This window comes from Microcebus murinus, chromosome 12, assembly GCF_040939455.1.
Source record: "Microcebus murinus isolate Inina chromosome 12, M.murinus_Inina_mat1.0, whole genome shotgun sequence".
Lineage (NCBI taxonomy): Eukaryota > Metazoa > Chordata > Mammalia > Primates > Cheirogaleidae > Microcebus > Microcebus murinus.
Window position 1 is genome coordinate 13,484,840 of NC_134115.1, and position 23,022 is coordinate 13,507,861.

General features: G+C 40.1%; 1 protein-coding gene across 8 annotated transcripts in view; it reads right to left on the reverse strand.

Moving 5' to 3' along the window:
* The window catches only part of CDC14B (cell division cycle 14B), a 99,680-nt gene extending 81,451 nt beyond the window's left edge, over nt 1–18,229 (reverse strand). For 3 of the 8 annotated variants that reach the window (XM_012787241.3, XM_012787235.3, XM_012787240.3), the window contains exons 1-2: nt 18,046–18,229; nt 10,758–10,784 (exon numbers count right to left, since the gene is read on the reverse strand). In XM_012787241.3, the coding sequence (XP_012642695.1) occupies nt 10,758–10,784; nt 18,046–18,205 (187 nt within the window). In that variant the 5' untranslated portion in view covers nt 18,206–18,229. The remainder of the gene's footprint in view (nt 1–10,757; nt 10,785–18,045) is intronic. The other 5 variants (XM_076008561.1, XM_012787236.3, XM_012787237.3 and 2 more) reach the window with 4 other exon arrangements.
* Nucleotides 18,230–23,022: the final 4,793 nt, after the last annotated feature.

A 23,022-nucleotide genomic window follows, 5' to 3' on the forward strand; every position in this document is an offset into this window, starting at 1 on the left:
AATAAATTGTATTAGGTAGCCACCACCTGAAAAAATAAATAAAAGTGGCTCTGTGACCTCATAGCAGAGTGAATTTAAATGAACAAAATATTTAGATAGGCTGGGTGCAGTGGCTCACACCTATAATCCTAGCACTCTGGGAGGCCGAGGCGGGCAGATTGCTCAAGGTCAGGAGTTCAAAACCAGCCTGAACAAGACCAAGACTTTGTAGCTACTAAAAATAGAAAGAACTTAATTGGCCAACTAATATATATAGGAAAAAATTAGCCGGGCATGGTGGCGCATGCCTGTAGTCCCAGCTACTTGGGAGGCTGAGGCAGTAGGATTGCTTGAGCCCAGGAGTTTGAGGTTGCTGTGAGCTAGGCTGACGCCATGGCACTCACTCTAGCCTGGGCAACAAAGTGAGACTCTGTCTCAAAAACAAAAAAAGAAAAAATATTTAGATATAAGAAAACGAAAACACAAAATTAATAAGAAAACACAGGATTTCTACTGCTAGCCAAGCTAGAGTTACAGGAACCAGATTATTCCTCCTAAAAAAACAACAATTTTTAAAAACAGACAAAATAAATGAAATGTTTTTCAAGACTCTAGATATCAAGCAATGAAGGATACAAGCAATCCCTGAGATGCAAGAAACTAAAAGGTGAGCCCTGCATTTGCCTCAGTTTACTGCTGGTGCACAAAGACGATAGATAAACTCAGGCAGAATCTGGCAGATTCCCTGACTTGAGGAGATGGACCTGAATCTGGGGAAACCAAGGCAGCAAGAGCTCACAGGACAGAGTACCAACGTGAAGAAAGCTGCAGAGAGAGAACCCTGGAGATCTGCAAGGGCTCCCAAGTATTTAGCAGACGACGGCACATGCGTGTGAGGAAAACTACTCAAGACCCAGGAAAGCAGCCTCTGAAAGGATTAGAGCACACAGTGTCTAATACGCACACAGGCTGGGAACAGTGTTTGTCCCCAGCAGCCATTATGTAAAAACTCCTGAATCACAGGACACTGGGTAGAAGAGCGGTCCTCAATCTTTTTGGCACCAGGGACCAGTTTCATGGAAGACCATTTTTCCATGGACTGGGAGGGGCGCGGCGGAGCCGGGCTTGGGGGAGATGGTTTCGAAATGATTCGAGCGCGTTATATTTACTCTGTACTTTATTTCTATTATTACAATATATAATAATTATACAAACCTCTCTACTCATGATAATCTGTATTTGCAGCTGCTCCCCAGAGCTGGTATCATCACCTCAGCTCCGCCTCAGATCATCAGGCACTAGATTCTCATAAGGAGCGCGCAAGCGAGATCCCTCCTGTGGGCAGTTTACAGCAGCGTTCCTGGTCCTGTGAGAATCTAATGCCCCCCTGATCTGACGGGAGGTGGAGTTCAGGGGGTGTTGTCAGCGATGGGGAGCCACTATAAATACAGATGAAGCTTTGCTCGCTGGCCTGTGTTTATCTCCTGCTGGGCGGCCTGGGTCCTGACAGGCCACAGGTCAGTACAGGTCCAGAGGTTGGGGACTGCAGGGATAAAATACTCAGGAAGATCTTATCTCAAAAGTGAGTAATGATTAGCCCTGGACTAAGCACGGATCCAGGTCTCCCTAACAGATCACAAAAGACCTTAAAGTTATTAGACTGTTACCAAGTACCTTAGCTACATCCCTGAACAAAGCTCAAGAAGATTTATAAAAATACAAAAACATCTACTAAGATAAAATTTGGCATCTAATCAAAGACTGCCAGGCATAAAAAGCAGCAGATAAGCATGACCCATAGAGAAGAAAATAGTCAAACAAAACAGACTCAGAGCTGATACACAAATTAGAATTAGCAGAGCAGAGCATTAAAAGTTGTAACTATCTTCCATATATTAAGTAGTAAGATTAAATGTCCACATGAAAACTTCTCTATGAATGTTCACGGCAGCATTATTCATAATAGAAACAACTCAAATGTCCATCAACTGATGAATAAACAAAATATGACAGTCATACAATGTAATATTATTCAGCCATAAAAGGAATAAAATACTGATACATGCCACAAAATAGATGAACCTCACAAACATTATAATATGTGAAAAATACTAGTCAGAAAAGACCATAAAGAGTATGATCCCATTTATATAAAATATCCAAAATAGGAAATTTATAATGACAGAAAGTAGATTAGTGGTTTCCCAGGCCTGGGATGGAGGCAAAGGGAAGGGGGAGTTGCTGCTACTGGGTACCGGTATTTTTTGGGGGATAATGAAAATGTACTAAAATCAGATTATGACGACAGGTGTACAACTCTATAAATATAGTTTTTATCAAAAATGGCTTTTAAAATTATTTAAAATTAAATATTAAACATTTTGGTGCTATATAAAATATACCACTCATAAAACAACCCATTGAAATATACACTTAAAATGGTGAACTGTATGGTATGTGAATTATATCTCAATAGAACTCCTAACAGCAACAAAAAAAGGCAGAGACACAGAAGATATAAAAATAGCCCAAACTGAATGTTTCTGAAGATGAAAACTATAATGTATGAGATGAAAAATATACTGGATGCGATTAATGGCAGATAAGATATAGGAGAAGAAAAGATTAGTGAACGTGAAGGCATAGCAATGGGGGAAAATACAAAAAAACGAAAAGAACATGAGTGAGCTGTGAGATGGCTTAAATGGCCTAATAAACAGATAACTGTATATTAAGGAGGGGAAGGCAGAAAAAAATGTTTAGAATTAATGGCTGAAAACTTTCTAAGTTGATGAACTCTATAAACACACAGATACAAGAAATTCAATGAATCTCAAGCACAAGAAACATGAAGAAAACTATACCAATGCACACCATAATCAAACTGCTCAAAACCAGTGATAAAGAGAAAATCTTAAAAGCAGCCAGAGAAAAAGTACATATTACAGATGGAGAAAACAAAGATATGGCTCTCAGATTTCTTGTTGGGACCAATGCAACTGATAAGACAGTAGAGCAACATCTTTAAAGTATGGAAAGAAAAAAGAAGAATTCAACCTAGAGTTCGATACTAAGCAAAAATCTTTCAAAAACAAAGGCACAATGAAGGCATTTTTAGACATTCGAAAGATGAAATAGTTCATCACTAGCAGATGTCCAGTATAAAAAATGTTAAAAGATATCCTTCAGGTAGAAGAAAAATACCCATTGTAAATCTAGACTTATACAAAGGAATGAATGGCACCAGAAATGCTAACTACATGGATAAATATGTAAGACTTACTGTTCTTATTTAAAGGTCTTTAAAAGATGATTACTTTAATAAAAGTAATTAACAAACATAATAGTGGGGTTTATAATATATGTAAAAATAAAATTCATGAGAACACTAGCATAAACACCAGGATAGGAGAAATGGAAGAAAACACAGGAGAATTCCTTAAATAACTTTATTGACTTAAAATCCAGAAGCCATAAGAGAAAAGATTAGCAGGGTTAGCTATAAACTTTGCATGACAAACACACATCGCTACCACAAGTATAAGTAAATCAACAGGTAAATGACAAATGGAAAATATATTTGTAATTCATCACAGATAATAATTTCCCTAATTTTGAAAGAGCCTAATGCATAAAAATTGGAAACAGTCAGTAGTCCTGTAGAAAAAATGAGCAAAAGGGCCGGGTGTAGTAGCTCAGGCCTATAATCCTAGGGCTTTGGGAGGCTAACTCAGGGGGATTGGTTGAGCCCAGGAATTAGAGACCAGCCCAAGCAAGAGTGAGACCCCTTCTCTACAAAAAAATAGAAAAATTAACTGGGCATGGTGGCGCGTGCCCATGGCCCCAGCTACTTGGAAGGCTAAGGCAAGAGGATGGCTGGAGCCTGGAGTTTGAGGTGGCAGTGAGCTATGATGATACCACTATACTCTAGCCCCAGTGACAGAGCAAGACCCTGACTCAAAAAAAAAAAAAAAGAAAGAAAGAAAGAAAGAAAGAAAAATGAGCAAAGGATATTTATAGCCAGTTTTTTCAGAACCAATTTATACTCAGAACAGAAATACAAATGAAAACTATATTGAAGCTATAATTTTCCACCTATTAGATTGACGAAAATACTAAAATTTGGTGACCCACTCCATTTGTGAAGCTATTAAAAAAATAAGTACTCTCATAGATTGTTAGTGGAATTGTAAATTGTTATAATTTCCATCAAAATGACAAATATGTGTACCTCTAACTCAGCCACTGACTTTTAAAAAGTCACTCCCTGTACATAACCATACATATGTGAAATGAAATGTACCGAGTTATTAAATACAGCATTTTTATAGCTAAAGACTGAAAATAATGAATGAATATCAATAAGGACTTGATTTAAGACCTTATGTACATTACAAAGTGAAATTCTATGAAGCTATAGAAAAGAATGAGGAAACTACATGAAATACAGTTGAAACCTCTCCAAGGTATATCATATTCTATCAATTTTAAAATGTATGTTTTTCACATTTGAACATCTCTGAAATTATGCCATATCTTACAATCAGTAGTAACTTATAATTGGCAGCATTTTTCCTTTCTTAGAAGTACTTAAAATAATCATTACATTCTATTATATTTTAGAATCAATGAAATATGGTTTATCAAAAAGCAAGGTACAGAACCAGTTTAGAATATGGTATCTTTCAGTTCAAAAAGAATCGATTTAACGCAATGTAGGATCCTGTAGTATATCCTGTAGAGGAAAAAATATATTTATAGAAAACCTGGGGAAATCCAAATAAAGTCTGGAGTTTAGTTAATAGTTCACATCAATGTGTTTCTCAGTTGTGACAAATGTGCTATGGTAATAATAAAAGGTTGACATTAGGGGAAACTGGGTGAGCTATGTTATCTCTGACTTTTCTGTAAATCTAAAATTATTCCAAAATAAACAAGTTGTTAATAATTTTTAAAAGAATCTCTATTTTTTGCAAATGTGTTTTTTAAAAAAATTCTTGAGGGAAACATGAGAAACTGAAATCTGTAAGAAATAGAAGGGTGGGGAGAACTGGACAAATGGGGGCAGGGAAGGGCTGGCAGAGACTGTTCACTTTATACTTGTTCTCAGAAACATGTGAATTTATTTACCTACCCAAAATATCAAGTGTGAAAAATTATAAAAAGTACCTTATGGGGAAGATGAATGGGATAAGGAGAGGGAAACCAGCAGCTTAACCATCCATTGAGATCCTCCTAAGAGCAATAAGAAAGCAAAAGTGCAGGACAGTGGGAATGATGTGCTGTAATTTGTACGAGGGGGATACAAACATACATATATACATACACATATATATTTGTAAATGCATAGAAATCTTTTAAGATATGAGAGGTTAATAATGTTGACTGATTCTGGGGAGGGAAAATAGGAATACCTGTCTGTGCTTTATATCTTGAATTTTGAACCAAGTGCATATATTACCTATTCAAATAATAAATAAAATGAAAAACTAAAGAGATGCAACTGGAGATGAAGGGGTATAGTGCTATCTAGTGAGTCATGTTTGAAAAACACAGGATGCCTAATAAAGGGCCATGCATGAACCAACGATGAATGTGTCATGAACCCGGAATCATGACTATACCTCAAGTGCATGGAACAAGCGCGAAGGGGAGGAAGATCACCAGCACTAACTCAAATAAGTTCTAAGAGCTGCCCACTGATATTCAAGAAACTGAAGAAAAATTATTTCTAAAATTATTATGCTTCCAAAGTCAAGACTTTAATTATTGAATCCTGATCCCATGTGAAAACAGGAGCATTATTAAATTCCACCTCTTATAAGGTTAGCAGTATGGCTTACTTTCTCCCTCTACTAAGAACAACAGACTGAATTATTATTTCCAAAGAAAAAATGAAAAGGTTGTATTTAATACAAGTGAGGAAAGCATCCAAAAAGGTACCTATGGAAAATAGCACTGAATTACACCACATGTGATAACTTGTAATTTCCCCACTGCCCATCTGTGTAACACTTCCTACAAGCATATGATACACAGATAATAAACTCTTGAGCAATTAAACCAGTAGATTTATTTACTTTGAAACATTCCCAAGAGTACCTATTTACTTGTTATCTGGCCTTGTTAGAAAGAAAAGACTTAAAGTGGTTGACTTCACATGCACAGACTCATCGTTTAGCCACCGACTCTGTTTAGCTAAGGACAAGTTGTTCCTGGAAATGGAACTTGAACTGAATCTGCAAAGTCTCCATGGAGATCCATTCCTGGCATTCTACATTGGCAATGGCTCAGCTCTTCCAGTCACTTCATATTCACTGAAGTCAGGACCTGCCACTGGCCAGAATTCTTCTAATCACACAATTGTTAGTCAAACCTCCAAGCTACAGTGATGTTTATAAAGCCTTTCATGAAAATCAAACAATTTCCAACAGTCCTTAATTGCACACTGATCTTCGCCTGGCTTCCTTAAACATTTCTTTGAAAGGGACTCATTAAGCTTGCCTCAGAATCATCCAGCTTAGTACCTACTCTTCCACTGGTTCTAACAAATCTGTAGTCACACGCACACCTTTTCTCAACACTAGCTGTCAAAAATGCCCCACCAGGACACAACATAGCGACGATAACACACTCAACTTGGGATAGTGGTTGAGCGCTAACTAGCTAAGAACTTACAATAACAGCACTAAGAGGAAAAAATTAACGATAATATACTAGAATGCAGCAGGTACTTTAAGAACCACTCATGTCCCCTCCCTGCTTTCAGCACAGTTTCCAATTGCCCCTCTGGCCTATAGATCCATTTCTGTCCACCCTTACAGCACTTGAAAATCATCATTCACCCCACCCCAGCAGCCCTCAAGCAGTGACTGGAGTATAAATAGCTAAGCCCCCTCAAGCCTGTTAGGATAACTCTGAAGCATGTATCTTCTGCTGGATCCCTGGTTTCCCCTCTGGGATCCAGGTCCAGTGTACCAAGTACAGCGGTAACTTCCTTGGTAATAAACCATTTGTTGCCTGTCTTTCCTTACCAGCTCACTTCCCCAGTCCCCTTCCAGTGCTTCCTGGCTGGGATCACTGCCAAAGGAAGTACTTGCACTGGGATCCTTGACTCAGTACCTGTTCTAGGGGAACACAAAATGAGACACTAACTGTAGTTTTATATATACTTATTTAGTTTTAGTAAATATTTCAAAAACAATATAATTACAACGAAACACTATTACATAAGATTGTTAATGGGTACACAAAAAATTGGCATTAATGCTTTTATAGCATAAAACAGTGAAATTTAATATTTCGATTCATAAATCTACATTAGAATAATATTTGTTCTCTGAACCCATTTTAAAATAAGAGTTCTTAACACAAAGCTTTGGAAAAAAGGTCCGATTTTATTGGTTAGCTTTCAGAATATACCACATCTTTATTTTGGAAACTCTCCAAACTGTAACACTATGAAAAAAATTCCTGTAGTACTGTGGCTGGAAATCCACAGATTCTGAATCCACAGATTTAAGCTATAAAAATTTCTTTGATCAAAACAACCTAAATAGATAGGTCTAAATGGATAAAGGGTGCATTGAGGTATATCTGCCCTCCCCAGTAAGAAAGATTTCATTATTTTTTCATTTTGGTGCAAAGGTGTTATTTAATTCAGGTTAAATGTCATGTCTCAACGCTTATTAGCGGTAGAATAAGAGAGCAATGTGGGACAGGTCTGGAAAGGCAGGAAGAGGATATTACCCCCTCATGCTGGGGTAGAGTTCATCCCCACCCAGCAATCACTCACCCCCATCCCCAACAGCTAGTGCAGAGGCAATGTCAAGGAGGGTGCTGTCAAGGAGGAGGAGAAAGCAGACTCATATATTACTGTGATCAAGAACAGTTCCTGCTAGTTCTGGAGGGGACAATAAGAAAAAATTTTAAAACCCAGCTCAAACCTTCTTTCCAAGGATCCCATTCATTCAGAGGCATCCATCTGATTTAACTAGCCCTGCAATTTACAGAAGCTCCTCCATGCAATACAGTGGGCAGCACCAGGTTATACCTTGTCTTACCCAGTTTTGTGTGCTAGTGTCACATCCCAGAGATCAGTGGTCAGGTCTAAAATCTCTATTGCAGCTCTTGCAGCAGTGACTGCAAGGGTGAGACTATAAAATGCACTCAAATGCATCTTGATTGAATTTGTGCATTAAGCTTTTTAGTCACAGTGGTTTAAAATTAGACTATTTTATTAATAATAATAGTGGAGTTAAAATCTGAGCCTCAGTTATGTTTGCTAGCTAAGTTCAACGCTTCTGTGACGGTTCATTGTCAAAAACGAAAGAAATGGCCGGGCGCGGTGGCTCACGCCTGTAATCCTAGCTCTTGGGAGGCCGAGGCGGGCGGATTGCTCAAGGTCAGGAGTTCAAAAACCAGCCTGAGCAAGAGCGAGACCCCGTCTCTACTATAAATAGAAAGAAATTAATTGGCCAACTGATATATATATAAAAAATTAGCCGGGCATGGTGGCTCATGCCTGTAGACCCAGCTACTCAGGAGGCTGAGGCAGAAGGATCGCTCGAGCCTAGGAGTTTGAGGTTGCTGTGAGCTAGGCTGACGCCACGGCACTCACTCTAGCCTGGACAAAAAAGTAAGACTCTGTCTCAAAAAAAAAAAAAAAAACAAAACGAAAGAAATGCATGTTAACATGCTTCAGTTTCATGTATTAGGTGCTTCCAACAAGCTATCTAATGACAGTATTACAATAATAAATTCCAAGAGCAAATTGAGAACAGTTCCCAAAAATTTAAGGCTGCAATTTGAATTCTGTTATACATTTATGTCAAAGCGTTTCTTCCTCAGCACCCATAGAAGAATCTGAAAATCAGAATGTTTTTCAGCTCAAGTCACACAACGAAATCTAGTTCCTGAAATATTTAGGAATCTTTACCTTTAGTGCCTTCAATTTAAGAAGCAACATTCAGCCTAAGAGGTGTTCTGTAATCACTTCTTATCAAGAATAAACAAAGAATCTCACTTTAAATGCTATCCTCTGGGATAGTTCAAGACTCAAATTAGAGATACAGAATTAATTGACTTTGGATGTGTTTTAGTAGAGATAGGGTTTTCAGTAAGTTATTAACTATATGAATACATTTATAAAATATAAATACATTTATATATATATAATATATATGATTAGTTATATACCAAAATGAAGCTTTTCCTTCATTTCTTTTAAAGGTTAAAACATGTACACACAGACATGCACACACACAAGAAGAGAGACACCATAAGACAGATCATTTTCATCAGATATTGGAAAAATGATTCACTCTGTATAAGAATTCACTCTGTATAAGAATTATCAAGTGACATTTCCAACACAAAATTCTCTCAAACTGATACTGTTTAAATGAAGAGAGCAAAAAAACTACATAATTATTGATTCCTTCATTACCTGTCTTCATTGAGATGATGACTTAAGAGTGTATTCCTTCTTAATCTTCAGAAAAAAGGGGCATAAGTCACATTCCTACTTCCCTTCCTTTATAACACTTGGCTCAATTCCTTGCTCAAAGTAGTTGCACAATAAATACTTGCTGAATGGACACATGAATTAATTCCATAGCACAATTCATACAAACACAAATGAGTATAAATGAGTAAAATGCAGAGAATGATTTGGCTGAGATGGTCCTAAAATAGAGGGCTTTGCAGAATTCAGAATCTGTGATGATGTTACAGCATTATGGATTTGGTATAAAAAGATCAATGTCATAAATTGCACAGCAGTGCCAAGAAAGTAATTTTACTTTCAAATGAGAACTTGAAGGAACAACAAATATCATCAACATCAGGAACAAGATGTTTTTCTTTTGTAAAAAGTACACTGCCAACGAAATGTTAATGCTATAAAAGTGAACTACCTGAGAAATGAAGTCAAGATTATGTAACTAGAATTAATTTATCCAGCTTTTTAGACTCAAAGACAATGGGACCAAATTTTTAACTGACTGATGAATAAAGCATTCTCTAAGAGGATTGCTCCTCTAGAATTTAAATGGTACTAAGAATTAAAAGAGCTGTATTAAAGACCAAGAATAAAGTTAGAATTTTTTCATTGGATAAAGATATATATGGGGCCACTCAGATTTCTTCTTATACTTACTGCCATTATTTGAGGAACTTGAAAATCTAAGTAAATCAGAATACTTCTTAAATTAAAAAAAAGAGAGAATATAAAAAGACTTCCCTGTTCCCCAAGTTCAAGTTACCATTTCATGAGATTTCCCACTTGTCAAACTCAGTAAGATATAAATCTGTCCATTAGACAAAGAAATGTCTAGAAAGAACTAAATAACTTAGGGGAAAAAATCCAGAATAGCTGTTACAGTTACAACTACTCATTTTAAGTATCCTTTCAGGAGGAGCCTACAAAAGTGAGATTCATATGAAATAGAAACAGTTTAGTATTACCAAAAATATCCACCACCCACAATTTGGCATTAATAATTAATATTAAATACAACAAAATATCACAGAAACTACTTTGAGCATTATCTATACACAGAAACCAACAAAATTTTTCATATAAAGACAAATTTCAACTTAAGTCATAAACATACCAAAGATACTCTACAGTTACTGAAAACTGAATCTTGCTACCTAAGACTAAATTTAAGACAAGCAAACAGGAAAGGACGGAACCAAGAATCACAACTAACAGATTAAATTCTACAGTATAAAATCATGAGAAAGAACTGCAAAGTAGTCAATGATCTGAATACCTTTGTTGGAGCAGTATCCATGAAAAGCTATAGAAAAAAAAAAGAGAGAGAAGGGCGTAAAACTTTCATATTAACTAGAGACTCCAGATGAGATGTACATATTTCAGTTAAATATTCTTGAGTTTAGGAAGGTTAAGGTCAACTTTATTTTTGAAAATGCTTTCTCAAGTAATCCCTGTCTAATATGGAAGCTAATACTTCTTACAAAACTAAAAATTAAATGACTCACTTTGGAAGCTAAAAACCAAAGAATAGTGGAGAGAAACAATATGTGAAGATCAGTTAGTTCCTGTGAACCAGTTTCTCTGTCTCTACTACAATCTCTTCACACATTTGTCTTCAACAACCCCGCACCTACTTACCTCATTCATAAAAGTGTCTGTTCTAAGTGAGGAACAGCCCTGAGATGTTCAGATAAGGTCTGTCCATGTTTTCATTTCAACTTACAGATTCTTATAAAAATAATTTTAACGTGAAGGATTTATTTAGGTTAAAAAATATTCAGTAGCTAAGATGGGAAGGAAAACAAAATACTGGCTACTAAAATTAATTTTCCCAAGGTAATAAAAAATAGACTTAAAGATATAATTTCTTATTTATATCTGACTCCCAACCCTTACAAATAAATCGAATCTCTTTGCTATGCATTAAGCATGGAAAGGCCCTCTGAAACGCAATTTGTTTTACAATTAAAAAAAAAAAAGGCCATGTCTGCCAATAATATGCATCATCAGTTTCAAACCTTTTGGATAATAGTCTGTGAAATACTATTTCTAAATGGATATACTAGGTCATACTTTTTAAAATTAACCAGTCTAAACAATTTATATTCTAGTAGTAAGTTATTTCATATATGTGTTTTATTTTCTACCTGAAAGGTAGAAAAGGCCTCTCCCAGGAGGCCTTTGCATCTTTAAGAAGAGCCCCCTTCCATAAGCTTAGCTGCAATTTACAACACACAAAATCTTCAGTATAACATAACATAAAAATACATAACAATAGCCTCAAGAATGAAGTAACAGCTTTGGTTTATTCCTCCTTTTACAGGGAACCTTTATAAAGAGAAACCGTAACATTTCTCTCAAGGCAGAAAGGATGATCACCACGGCGCCAAACCTCCTCCGCTGCTCTGACAAACACTGAGCCAGCCTCATGTGGAGCATTTCTGCCCCGAGATCACTCTCAGAAGCAGGGAGAGGAACACGCTGCATTTCCACTGTGCTGATTCACTGAACCTTTTGTGCAAGCACACGGATGCGGGGAAATGCTTGCTTCTTAGCTTGAAACCCTTCCAGCCGTGATGACTGTGTCTCAGCCTGCCCTTTGTCCCTGAGGCTGCTGTCACGCGTGTGATACCAGAGAACACTGATGCAGCCCTGGCCATCAACTGGGCACCAAGCCAGGCACTACACATGCATCCCCTTCGTGCTCACAACAAATCTGTGGCAGATGAGAGAATCAAGGCTCCAAAAGGTTATTAATAATCCTTCTGTGCTCAATCCCGGTGTGGGCCAGAGACTGGCTTTCCCCAGTGGCCTCATGCATAACCACTCATTTAGCCGGCCTCATAGAATTAGCTCTTCAAAATCTCTTCAATCAATGTTTTTCTTCCCCAAAGATTTCAACTGAAATATGGGCCCTCTATATACTAGGCCTCCCTCAGACCCTTCTAAGCTTACTATATTTTCTCCATTAACACGGAAAACATAAACTACATGATAGCAGAGACTATCTCCAGCAGTGCTCTATTTTTAGCACTTCAAGTGGGGGAAAAAGCCTGGCAGAGCAGGTATTCATTATGCATTTGTTGAACGAAGGAAATATCTGGAAAAGTGGTGCTGCAATGATGGTCAATCTGGAAAACAGTAGGAGCTCTAGAGGACCTAATTATGTATTTGCTTTGCTCACTTTTCCAAATTCATGTGCTAATTATTCCTCTACCAGCCTAAGTAGCACAGTACTAACTAGGAGATGTCCCATGAATCATTTAAGTACAACTCTGTGAAGTGGCTTTATCTGCTGGCAAGAATAAAAGTCAAGTAGTCACAGCTTTGCCAAAAAGAAACTGTATCAATGTGGCCAAATCACTTATCTCTGGCCCTTGGCTACTTTGGGGAGAAGGTGGAGGGTTTTGTTATTTCTACATCATCTCTTGAAATTCTTTCCAAAAAACAACAAAATACCTGTCCTATGAATCAGTGATTCTCAGAGACTATCTCAGAACTTTCCAAGAAGCATCATTTGTATGCACTATCGCCCTCCTTCCATCCTAAAAATCCACAATGTGGTTTCAGTCCAGCTCTCCCTAATCCCAACAGGAATTAGGAAAATCCATTCCCATTCAAAGGCACAGAGCAATTACAATTTGTACTGAAGGGCAACTCCCTGGCATCAGTACCATTTCTGTAGCCCAATTATTCTACCATCCCTTCATCTCTACACCCAACCACTCTGTATGTTCATTTAAGGAGTGACATTTGAAAGTGTTCCATTTTTGCCCATGTGTGGTGCTGGAATGCCTAAGGAATTAGATTTAAAGCAGATAACTAACATGAACCATCAGAAGTAAAGATGTTGAAGAATTAAGCAAGCACAGAAATCAGGAAAACAAATTTACATATGCACAAACTGAACTGTAAACATAGAAACAAGTCATAGGCAAGAAGAAAAATGAACACTGCATACTTTGATGAGCTTCAATTCCTGAAACTCAATAATCTACTACATCATGCAACTTGAAGGAAAATGAATTTTTCTCCTTGACTCAGTGTTCTACGTAACAGCATTCTTTTTCTATCAAGAAAAAGATACTTCTATTGCTGCAAACAATGAATATGCATGGCTATTTTACATAGTAAGCATGCAATAAATACTTCTTGAATTAATGAATAAATTTTCCCTGCCTAATGATGTCTGTTGTGAATTTTAAAGATCCTAAAAAGAAAGGGAGGTGGGAGGGCAGTACTGTCTGTTTAATTTTATTTGATGAGCATCCAATACACAACCATTAGTTAAAGCTTTTAAATGACAATTCTGACCTCCACTAGAGTTTCTCCAATAAAATTATTTACTGTAATACTATAGTCTTTAAAAGCTAAACCATGTCAAACCATGGAAAGCTTTTTAAAAAATAAAGAATTTAAATACAACCTACTAAGAATCTTTTACCCAGTAGCGATTACAAATTTTCTTTACTAATCAGAAATTAGAAAAATAAAAAATAAAGAAGTGAAATAAATCGAAGCTCTGCACGTATTACATCCTGTCAATAATCTGTGAAAACAGAGAGTATGCGGTAGTGTTGAGTCTTCAAAATTTTTTTGCCTGAGGAAAGGAAAATGTGCACTGTCATTTATGGAAGCCCCTATTTAAGGGATGGGAAAATAGAGATAAAAAAGATTCAGACCTCTAGCATCAAGGAGGTTCATAGATAAATCAAATGCCTGACTGTGTCCAACATTTTTTCTCTGGTATTTCTCCCATCTTGACAGTTATCTAGCTTCAAATCCAACTGAAAACCCTCCTCACCTCCTCACTTCCCCCAGCTTCCTAGACTGGTTACAACTCATTCTGATATCTTCACTCAGTACCTTTTTAGCATTAACATTTACAGTTTACACTGTCTTTATGAACTTTTGTCCTCATGGTGCACTAAAACTGCACCAGGAATATAGCTCATGCGAAAAATCCATGTCATTGCACATGGTAAGAACTGAATGGTGAGATGGGAGGTACATGGGTTCAGGTTGGAATTAAACCCTACTAGTCTGCTCCTAGTAAGAGTAAATGCCCAGTATAACGGTGTGGTTGGCTAGACACTATACAACAGTGATCACATAACAGAGGGCAACAGGAACAAAAATAGGCATTAAGCATCCTATATTAAATACACACACAAAATCAGGATCTACAGGAATTCAATTTACAGATTAAATAGGTTGCAATAAAAATTTCAAGGGACTAAAGTAAAAAAAATCCATGTATTTAAGAACAGGGTGGGCAGAAGTAACAACATGCATTAATATTTACAAACCTACTCTACTGTGAAAGAATCTTCACGATCCAATAATAAGTGTTGACAAGGATGTGGAATCATTGGCACACTGCTGCTTAGAGTGCTGGTGGTATAGTCACTTTGGAAAAGAGTTTGGCAAGTCCTTAGAGGATTAAACAAGAGGAGTTACCATGTGACACAGCCATTCTACTAGGAGGTATATACCCAAAGCAACTGAAAATGTATGTCCATGCGAAAACTTGTACATGAATGTTGACAATAGCATTATTCACAATACCCCAAAAGTCTACTGACGAATGGATGTCATACTTTGGCCTGGCATTTTCACTTCTGGAAATTTATTTTATTGGTATAGTCACATGTATAGGCAGATGGGTACACTGATGCTACTATAGCCATTTGCAACAGGGACTGGAAAACTCCCAAATAACCATTTATTTATTGCCACTAAATAAATCATGATTCAGCCATACAATGTAATATAATGCTGCCATTAAAAGGAGAACTGTTCTTGCTGGTATGGTACAATTTCTAGAAATTTGAATATGTATAGAAAATTAAAAGGGGAAAAATCACCTGGGGAGGGAGACTATATCTATAAAACTCACTTGATCATGTTTGCCATTTAGAAAGCATACATGCACTGGTTTCTAAATTAAGAAAACAGGCTGGGCGTGGTGGCCCACACTTGTAATCCTAGCACTCTGAGACACCAAGGCAGGTAGATTGCTTGAGCTCAGGAGTTTGTGAGTCTAAGCAAAAGCAAGACCTCATCTCTACTAAAAATTGAAAAATTAGCTGGGCATTGTGGCACGTGCCTGCATTCCCAGCTACTCAGGAGTCTGAGGCAGGAGGATCATTTGAGCCTAAGTGTTGGAGGCTGCAGTGAGCTATGATGACCCCACTGCACTCTACCTGGGGTAACACAGTGAGACTCTGTCTCAAAACAAAAAATAAAATTTAAAGAACTAAAACTAAAAATACACTAAGAAAACAAAAGTGGAAGGGAAAAACAAGTTGGAAAGGATGGGACTAGCTGTCATTTGCTGAGGACAAGGCCACAAGCATTCCCCATGAATTGGATAAAAAGTAATCCAAACCCTGCATCCAAAATTAATTTGTCTTGTATATCACACTGCAACAGACTGACTTAATATCATTTTTCCAGAAAGTCAAGACTATCACAGAGGGAAACCTGGAGAAATCCTAGGGAAAGCTAACCATGACCTTTACTCCCCTGGAGGTATCTTACATTAAAGCTAGAGCATGAGACCCTTCCATTATTGAGGATTATAATCTGACAGCATTTCTATTTTATACAATGCACCAACTCTGTCAGTATTCTGCTTGGTGAAATTTTCGTAAGTTAATCAATCAGTCACTGCTTCACAAAGGCTAGCCACATTATGTTTTACCTCCATCAAGGAAGAAGATTTACTCCAATGACTTTAATCTCAAAAACCTTTTTGACTGGAAACAACCAAGACTGTTCATCAACAGGGAGCTGTCTAAATGATTACGAAACACTTAAGTCTATATGTACATTTAAATCCATTATTTTTATGATTTTATTCTTTAAAACCATATATACTTTGGCCTAAGAAAGTAAATCAAGTAAGCCAGTTTTGTATGCACCAATACAGAAGAATCATTCTGCTAAGAAATACTGTGTGAAAATAGAACAATGTGCACAAGTTGTATGCTACCATGCACCGGGATAGTAGAGAATATATACAAAGTATGCATGCATACTCTACTTCTGGAAGGATTTACAAGCAACAGCAGTTGCCTCTAGAGAAGGACACCAGCAACTGTGAGACCAACTTTTCACTATATACTCCTTTAGCATTAGAGTCCTGTACCATGTAAGAGCACTACTTGCCCTAAAATTAAATGCCATGGAGTAAAGATCCTTTTAGGAGGTATAAATAACAAAAGGCAGAAGGAATGTGTAGGCCCCACCACTCCTACCATGGAGGGACCTGGATTCTGGGCCTCAGCAAGCAGGCTTCACCTTCTGCAGCACTAACACCTACCCTGGACTTGGGCAGGTGCCAGCCAGGGACAGGTGCTTAAGGCAACCCCTTCCTCTTCCGGCCTCCGTTCCTAAGTGCCAGCCTCCCAACACTGAGAAACCTACTACTCTGCTCTCAGCTTTGTTTAAAATGGACCTTAGTTTCCAGACAGTCCATCAACCTTGAATATAATTTCTGCTAAATTTCTGTTTGTGTAAATACTTCTAAATTAATGTTCCTGCCAGTCCAGCTTACCTGGTTTATCAAAGGCTAAAGGCGGGAAACAGTTTTCTAAAAAACGCCACACACAGAGGTTGACACGTTCCCTGTCCCAGAAAACAGACTGCGAATTCCCTAAAACCGTAGACAGACATGCTGTTTACAAAGCGTTTCCACAGACATCATCACATTTAGTGCCTTCACACGCTTCAGTGTCAATCCTGGCAAACCTAACAGCTGCCAAATTGGATTTATTGGTCTCCAAGAAAGGTAGAATCAGCACTAATAAAATAGCTATCGAAGGGCTGCTTTTCTACCTGCTCTGATGACTGGGAGCTCTCAAGAGTGACAACACTGGGCATTCAGCACGCCGACTGATTCAAATGCCATCGACGCGACACCTTCCTTCCTGAAGCATCGGAGGGGAATGAACCCCAGGAGGCTTGAGGTGTGCAGGGGTATGCGCGCGCTGGGGAAGGGAGAGCCCAGTGAGGACCAGGGAAAATGGCTCTGGCTTCGGTGGCTGGCCGGGAGCCCTGCACCACGCGGGTCTCCATCTCCACACAGCAGAGGGGGGTTGGCCAACGCCAAAAAGGGGCAGCTTCCGCGCCAGGCGCGCTCGGGGAATCGTGAGAGGTTCGGGCTCACGTGAGGGCCAGCCGAGCTCTCGACCCCGAGAGGCGGTATCTACAAGAACTCAGAAGCAGCCCAAGGGGAGGAACTGTACATTCCAGGCGCTCAGCTGACGCCCGAAATTTAGAAAGGTGACCCTCGGTCCATTTTCCTGGAGCAGAGTGCACAACGGATAAAGTTACAGCTGGCAGCAAACACAGCTAGGAATTCGGGGTGAGGAGGTGCTCCCAGGGAGGCTGGATCCCAAAGGGGGTGTGGCGGCTGGGGCTTTTACGGGGGTGGGGGTGGAGGCGTGTCAGCCGGGCCCCCGGAGGCGCCTCCGCAGCCTGGGTGGGTGGGCTAGGACCCGGCGCGGGGTGCGGCTGTCGGGGTGCCCCGCCACGCGCTCGCTCGCTCGCCGGCTCACCGGTGATGTCCAGGTACACGTCGTCCTGCTGGTCCAGGCAGTGCAGCTCCTGCGGCGTGGAGCTGCGGCTCTTCTTCACGCCCGCCGAGGGCGACGAGCAGCGCCGCGAGCAGGGGGGCGCGGCGGCCCAGCACGGCCGCCGCTCGCTCTTCCGCTTCATGGAGGCGGCCGCGGTCCGTCAAGGGGCCACGACCATGGCCCCGCGCGCCCGCGCGCCCGCCGAGGCCCCCGCCAGCCCCGTGGGCGGGCGCTCGGGGCAGCGGACGCAGAGCGGCGCTGCGGGGATGGCGGGCGCCGGCCGAGCCCGGCGGGAGGCGGCCGCGCGGGAGGCGGAGGAGGGGCCCGGCGCACGGCGCCCGCCGCGCTCCCTCCCGCCGCCGCCGCGGGACCCGCGCCGCGGCTCTAGCTACAGCGCCTCCTGCCGCCGCCCCCAGCCCGCCCCCAGGTGCCCGCAGCCCGGCGGCGCGGCCGAGGCGAAGGTGCCCCCGCCAGCCGCTGGGGCCGCCCAGGGTAACCGCTCGCGCCCACTGCGGCCGCGGACGCCGCTGTGGAGACGTCCGAGCTCGGCGGACCGCGGCTCCCGGGGACCCCGGGAGGGCTGCTCCGTGGAGCTTCATTCACAAAAAAGGGCCCACAACCCTCCTCGGGGCCCGCAGACTGGGGCCTTTCATTGGCCGGTGAGGCGTGACGTCACGAAGACGGGGCCTTTCTACAGGCAGGTACTCGGTGACGCCATAAAGAAAAGTCTAAGCGGTTCCTCCAATCAGAGATAAGGTGTGCTCACGACCCTCTGCCAACCCCCCAAACTTTTGTTTCTTTTGTGTCCTCCGAGTGCCTACGGCCCAGTCCCCGACTTCTTTTAGTCGGCCACCAAACCTCTGCACCGCCCCGCCCTGCCAACTAAACTCCAGGTCTTTGGCATGTATATCCTTTAAAGTATCTCTTGGTTTTCCTTGTAATTCCCGCCAAGTGAAAGGGACTCTCGCCATGGCTGCTGGCTAGGAAAAGAGTACGGACTGATTATGTCATCCGTAGCTATATAGATTTAAGGTAGAGTTGATTTCAGAACTTGAGAGGAGCTATTTAAATCGGCTACACTCTATTTGTCGACCCATGCCCAGCATTCAAAAAGACCAAGCAAGGACTTCGTCAGGAGTCGATAAAACTACCGTGGAAACACAATATACCGTAATGATTTGCACCTCTTCCTCTTTCATCTCGGAATCCAGTACTCACGTTAATTCAGTAATTTTATACACCCATTCCTTTGTATAGCAGAGGCATCGACAGGTCCTATTATGAAGTATTGAAGCAACCGACAAATTTAGTCCTTGAACTTTTCACTTGCAAACTGTAGGGTCACGTCTGCTTTTTATACTGGCTTATGCTGGTCTTTCTGGAACTTAACCCAAACTGGCATTTTGGAGAGCCTTTAAACAAATGCCCATGGTAGCATCTAAAAGAGTGAGAAGATTGGAGGGCAGTCTGTCGATTGCATGGCCCCAGATTCTACATCTGCAAGCTACTGCTATTTTTCACCAGCATTTTAACGTGTTTTTTTTTAACCTGGAGTTCTACAGTTACTACTGGGGAAGAGAAAGATGAATTGTATTCAGTCCCCCCCCCCCCCCCGGAAGCCTCTCAGAAATGCAAATTTTCATGCAGCATCTGGGGGGTGGGGGAGTTGGGGTATTTGACTTCTATTGTTGTGGGCTTTTACAAACTTAAGCACTGCTAAAGGGAAAGAAGGGGCTGTGTGTTTGTCTCTCTTAGTGTGGAGCTGGAGATCAACATTTCTGTAAGAACTTATTAAGGTTAATACTCATGTTCATTCTTCTCATTTCCCAAAAGGAAATCAGTCAAGGCCTTAAGGTAAAAGTGATCGATTTGTTTGTAGGGTCACAAGCAAGAGACTTGGGAGGCTTTGAATTGCTGTGCAAATGAATCTACCGGTAGGTAAGCAGAAGCTGTGTGGTCATACACCTCTGTTTTGAGCAGAGGAGAAGGCCTTTCAGACTGATCTAGGGGCTCAACATTAGAAAGTTTCCCAGACTATCAGGGATTTTACAGAAGTTGGTCCTTCTGAATAAATATTACAGGGGAGTTGTCCCCGGCTCCCTAGAATTACAGAACTATAAGTACCCCATGACGTTATGTTTTTTTGAGAGACGTTATGGTTTTTTTTTTTTGATGACATGTTTTTAGACATTTATTTAAATGTCTAACGAAAACTAAAGTGCCAAGAAGTTCACTTGTATCAGTTCATTTTCTCTCACTTTCAAATAGTTTTTAGGCATTCTAACAAAATGCAGATGATTTAAATCAAAGAAAAGTGTCATAAATACAGATAATTATACCATTTAAATATTTTTATATTTTACAAATATGTAACTTTATGGTTTGTATAATATCATTAAGTATAGGAATATATTTTGTAATTATGTGGAAGTATCTTCCATTGAAGGGAAGCCTGTGTGCTAAGTATACACATTAAAGTTTTAGACCCTATTATATTTTGTTTTTTCTTGGTGGATATTTGGCAAGTGTCTCGAAAAATTTGACTCCTCCTTTTCAGTAAATTGCTTTCTAGGCTTGGGAATTTGGCCACAAGAAATGTACTTTAGTTTGCTTACTTGGTTAGTTTGGTGTTCATCGTTTGACCTTGATCATGGAATTTTAGAGCTTGGAAGCACCTTAGACAGTATTTGGTCCAAGACTATCCTTTCAGAGTGCGGACATGGGGACCCAAATAAGTGGCAGTGGCCAAGGTAAGGTGAGAACCTAAACACTCTCTCAAGACCCTGGGTTGTCTTTTCCGGAACTGAGTTTAAAGAATAGATTCATCTGGTTGTGATTCTCAACATTATGGGCAGCACAGTGAAAAGCAAAAAGGAGGGGTTCTCTGAACAGTGGTCCCCAACCTCTTTGGCAGCAGGGACTGGTTTCATGGAGGACAATTTTTCCATGGATGAGGTAGGGAGATGGTTTTGGGATGACTCAAGCTCATTACATTTATTGTGCGATCAAACCTCTCTGCTAATGATAATCTGTATTTGCAGCCACTCCCCAGTGCTAGTATCATTGCCTCTGCTGCACCTGAGATCATCAGGCATTATATTTTCATAAGGAACAGGCAACCTAGATTCCTCTAGTGTGCAGTTTATGGTAGAGTTCGAGCTCCTATGAGAATCTAATGCCACTGCTGATCTGACAGGAGGTGGAGCTCAGGCAGCAATGTAAGCCATGGGGAGCCGCTGTAAACACAGAGGAAGCTTCACTTCCTCACCTGCTGCTCATCTCCTACTATTCAGCCTGGTTCCTTTCAGGCAACGAACCAGTACTGGTCCCTGGCCTGGGGATCGGGGACCTGAGCTCTAAAATATTCCTATCTTTCTCAGGTAAATTCACCCTGAAAGGAAAAGAATTATGGAATTTTTCTACACATGTATTTCAAGTAAGTCATACTCTGAAAATTTGAAATCTTACCCTAAAATCAGTAGCGACTGGTTGAGAGGTATGTGATGTTCATTTCAAATAATAGTAAGTTTCAGAATCAGTGAATTACAGCTTTATGTGAAGGTGAATAATTTGTGTAAGGTCAAATTTTCATAAAATCTAGAGGGTTTATGTGGCAAGCATGTGGGAAAATGGGCACACACTGAAATCTTCACTGGCATATTTAAGAAGGGTTAGTTTTGTTTCATTGGTGGTCTGGTAATCCTAGCTTTAATCTGAAGTTCCCCAAGTTCCTCTGAGTCTGAAAATCTTCTAGAACTGTAAGAAGGCAAGGAATGAATATTTGTTCAGTTACCACCACATGCTGGACATTGTGCTAGGGGTTTTGCACACAAACGCCCTGTTAAATGATAGTGTCCTCGTTTTATAGGTGAGGAATCTCTCATTTGAGAGGTCACACCAGTTATTCCAGGTCACTGAATGAATTTGGTTTGGAAATTTGGGGTACAGAAACACTCTGGAAATTTGAGGTACAGAGTATGGAGGGGCTGGCACCATTCTTCACAGGTGAGAGCAATCTGAAGGGATCTTACTTTGCAGGCTTGTAGGTGGGCTTCTGAAATTGGATAACCTCTATAGTTGTATAAATGTCAGAGATTTGGATTAACTTCTTTGGACCTCAGATCAGACCCTAATATTATCAATTTTTAAAACTACATTTCTGCTGTTAGCTTGTTTTTATTTATGTATACACTCCTGCTAAAAATAAATATGGTCATGCATCATTAATAACAGGGTACTTCTATGAAATTCGTCCTTAGGCAATTTTGTCATTGTGCACACATCACAGAGTGACTTACACAAACATGGATAGTGTAGCCTAGTACACACCTATGCTAGGTGGCATAGCCTATTGCTCCAGGATACAAACCTGTACAGCATGTTACTGTACTGAATACTGCAGGCGGTTGTAACACAATGCTAAGTATTTGTGTATCTAAACATATCTAAATACAGTAAAGGTACAGTAAAAACACAATATTATAATCTTATGGGACTACCTTTGCATATGTGGTCTATCATTGCCTGAAACTTTATGGGAAGTATGACTGTAAATAAAATAAATAATAAAATAATGGAATGCCAGGGGGCAGGAGTAGAAAATAGTAAGAATTTTGGTTATTTTAAGAGTTGTGATCAGAGTATGACTGATCATAAGACTTAAAGATGCCTTCACCCAAAAGCCAAAGAAGTCCATGCCTCAAGGGACTGAGTAATACCTAAATCTTTCTGTCAGATTACCTTTTGAAAAATGCTGACATGCATTCTAGGTACTCAGGTAGTCAGTAATCAGGTAGTTAGTAATCCACAGACTAGAATTTAATAATATGGGGAAAATGGAAAACAATCCATGAAGATCAGTACATTCATGCTTTCTTGGGCTAAACACGTCTACCAATACTGAATGCCATCTCCTCACTGGCCAGCCTCCTCACTAACCACTTCTTAAATCTAGGACTT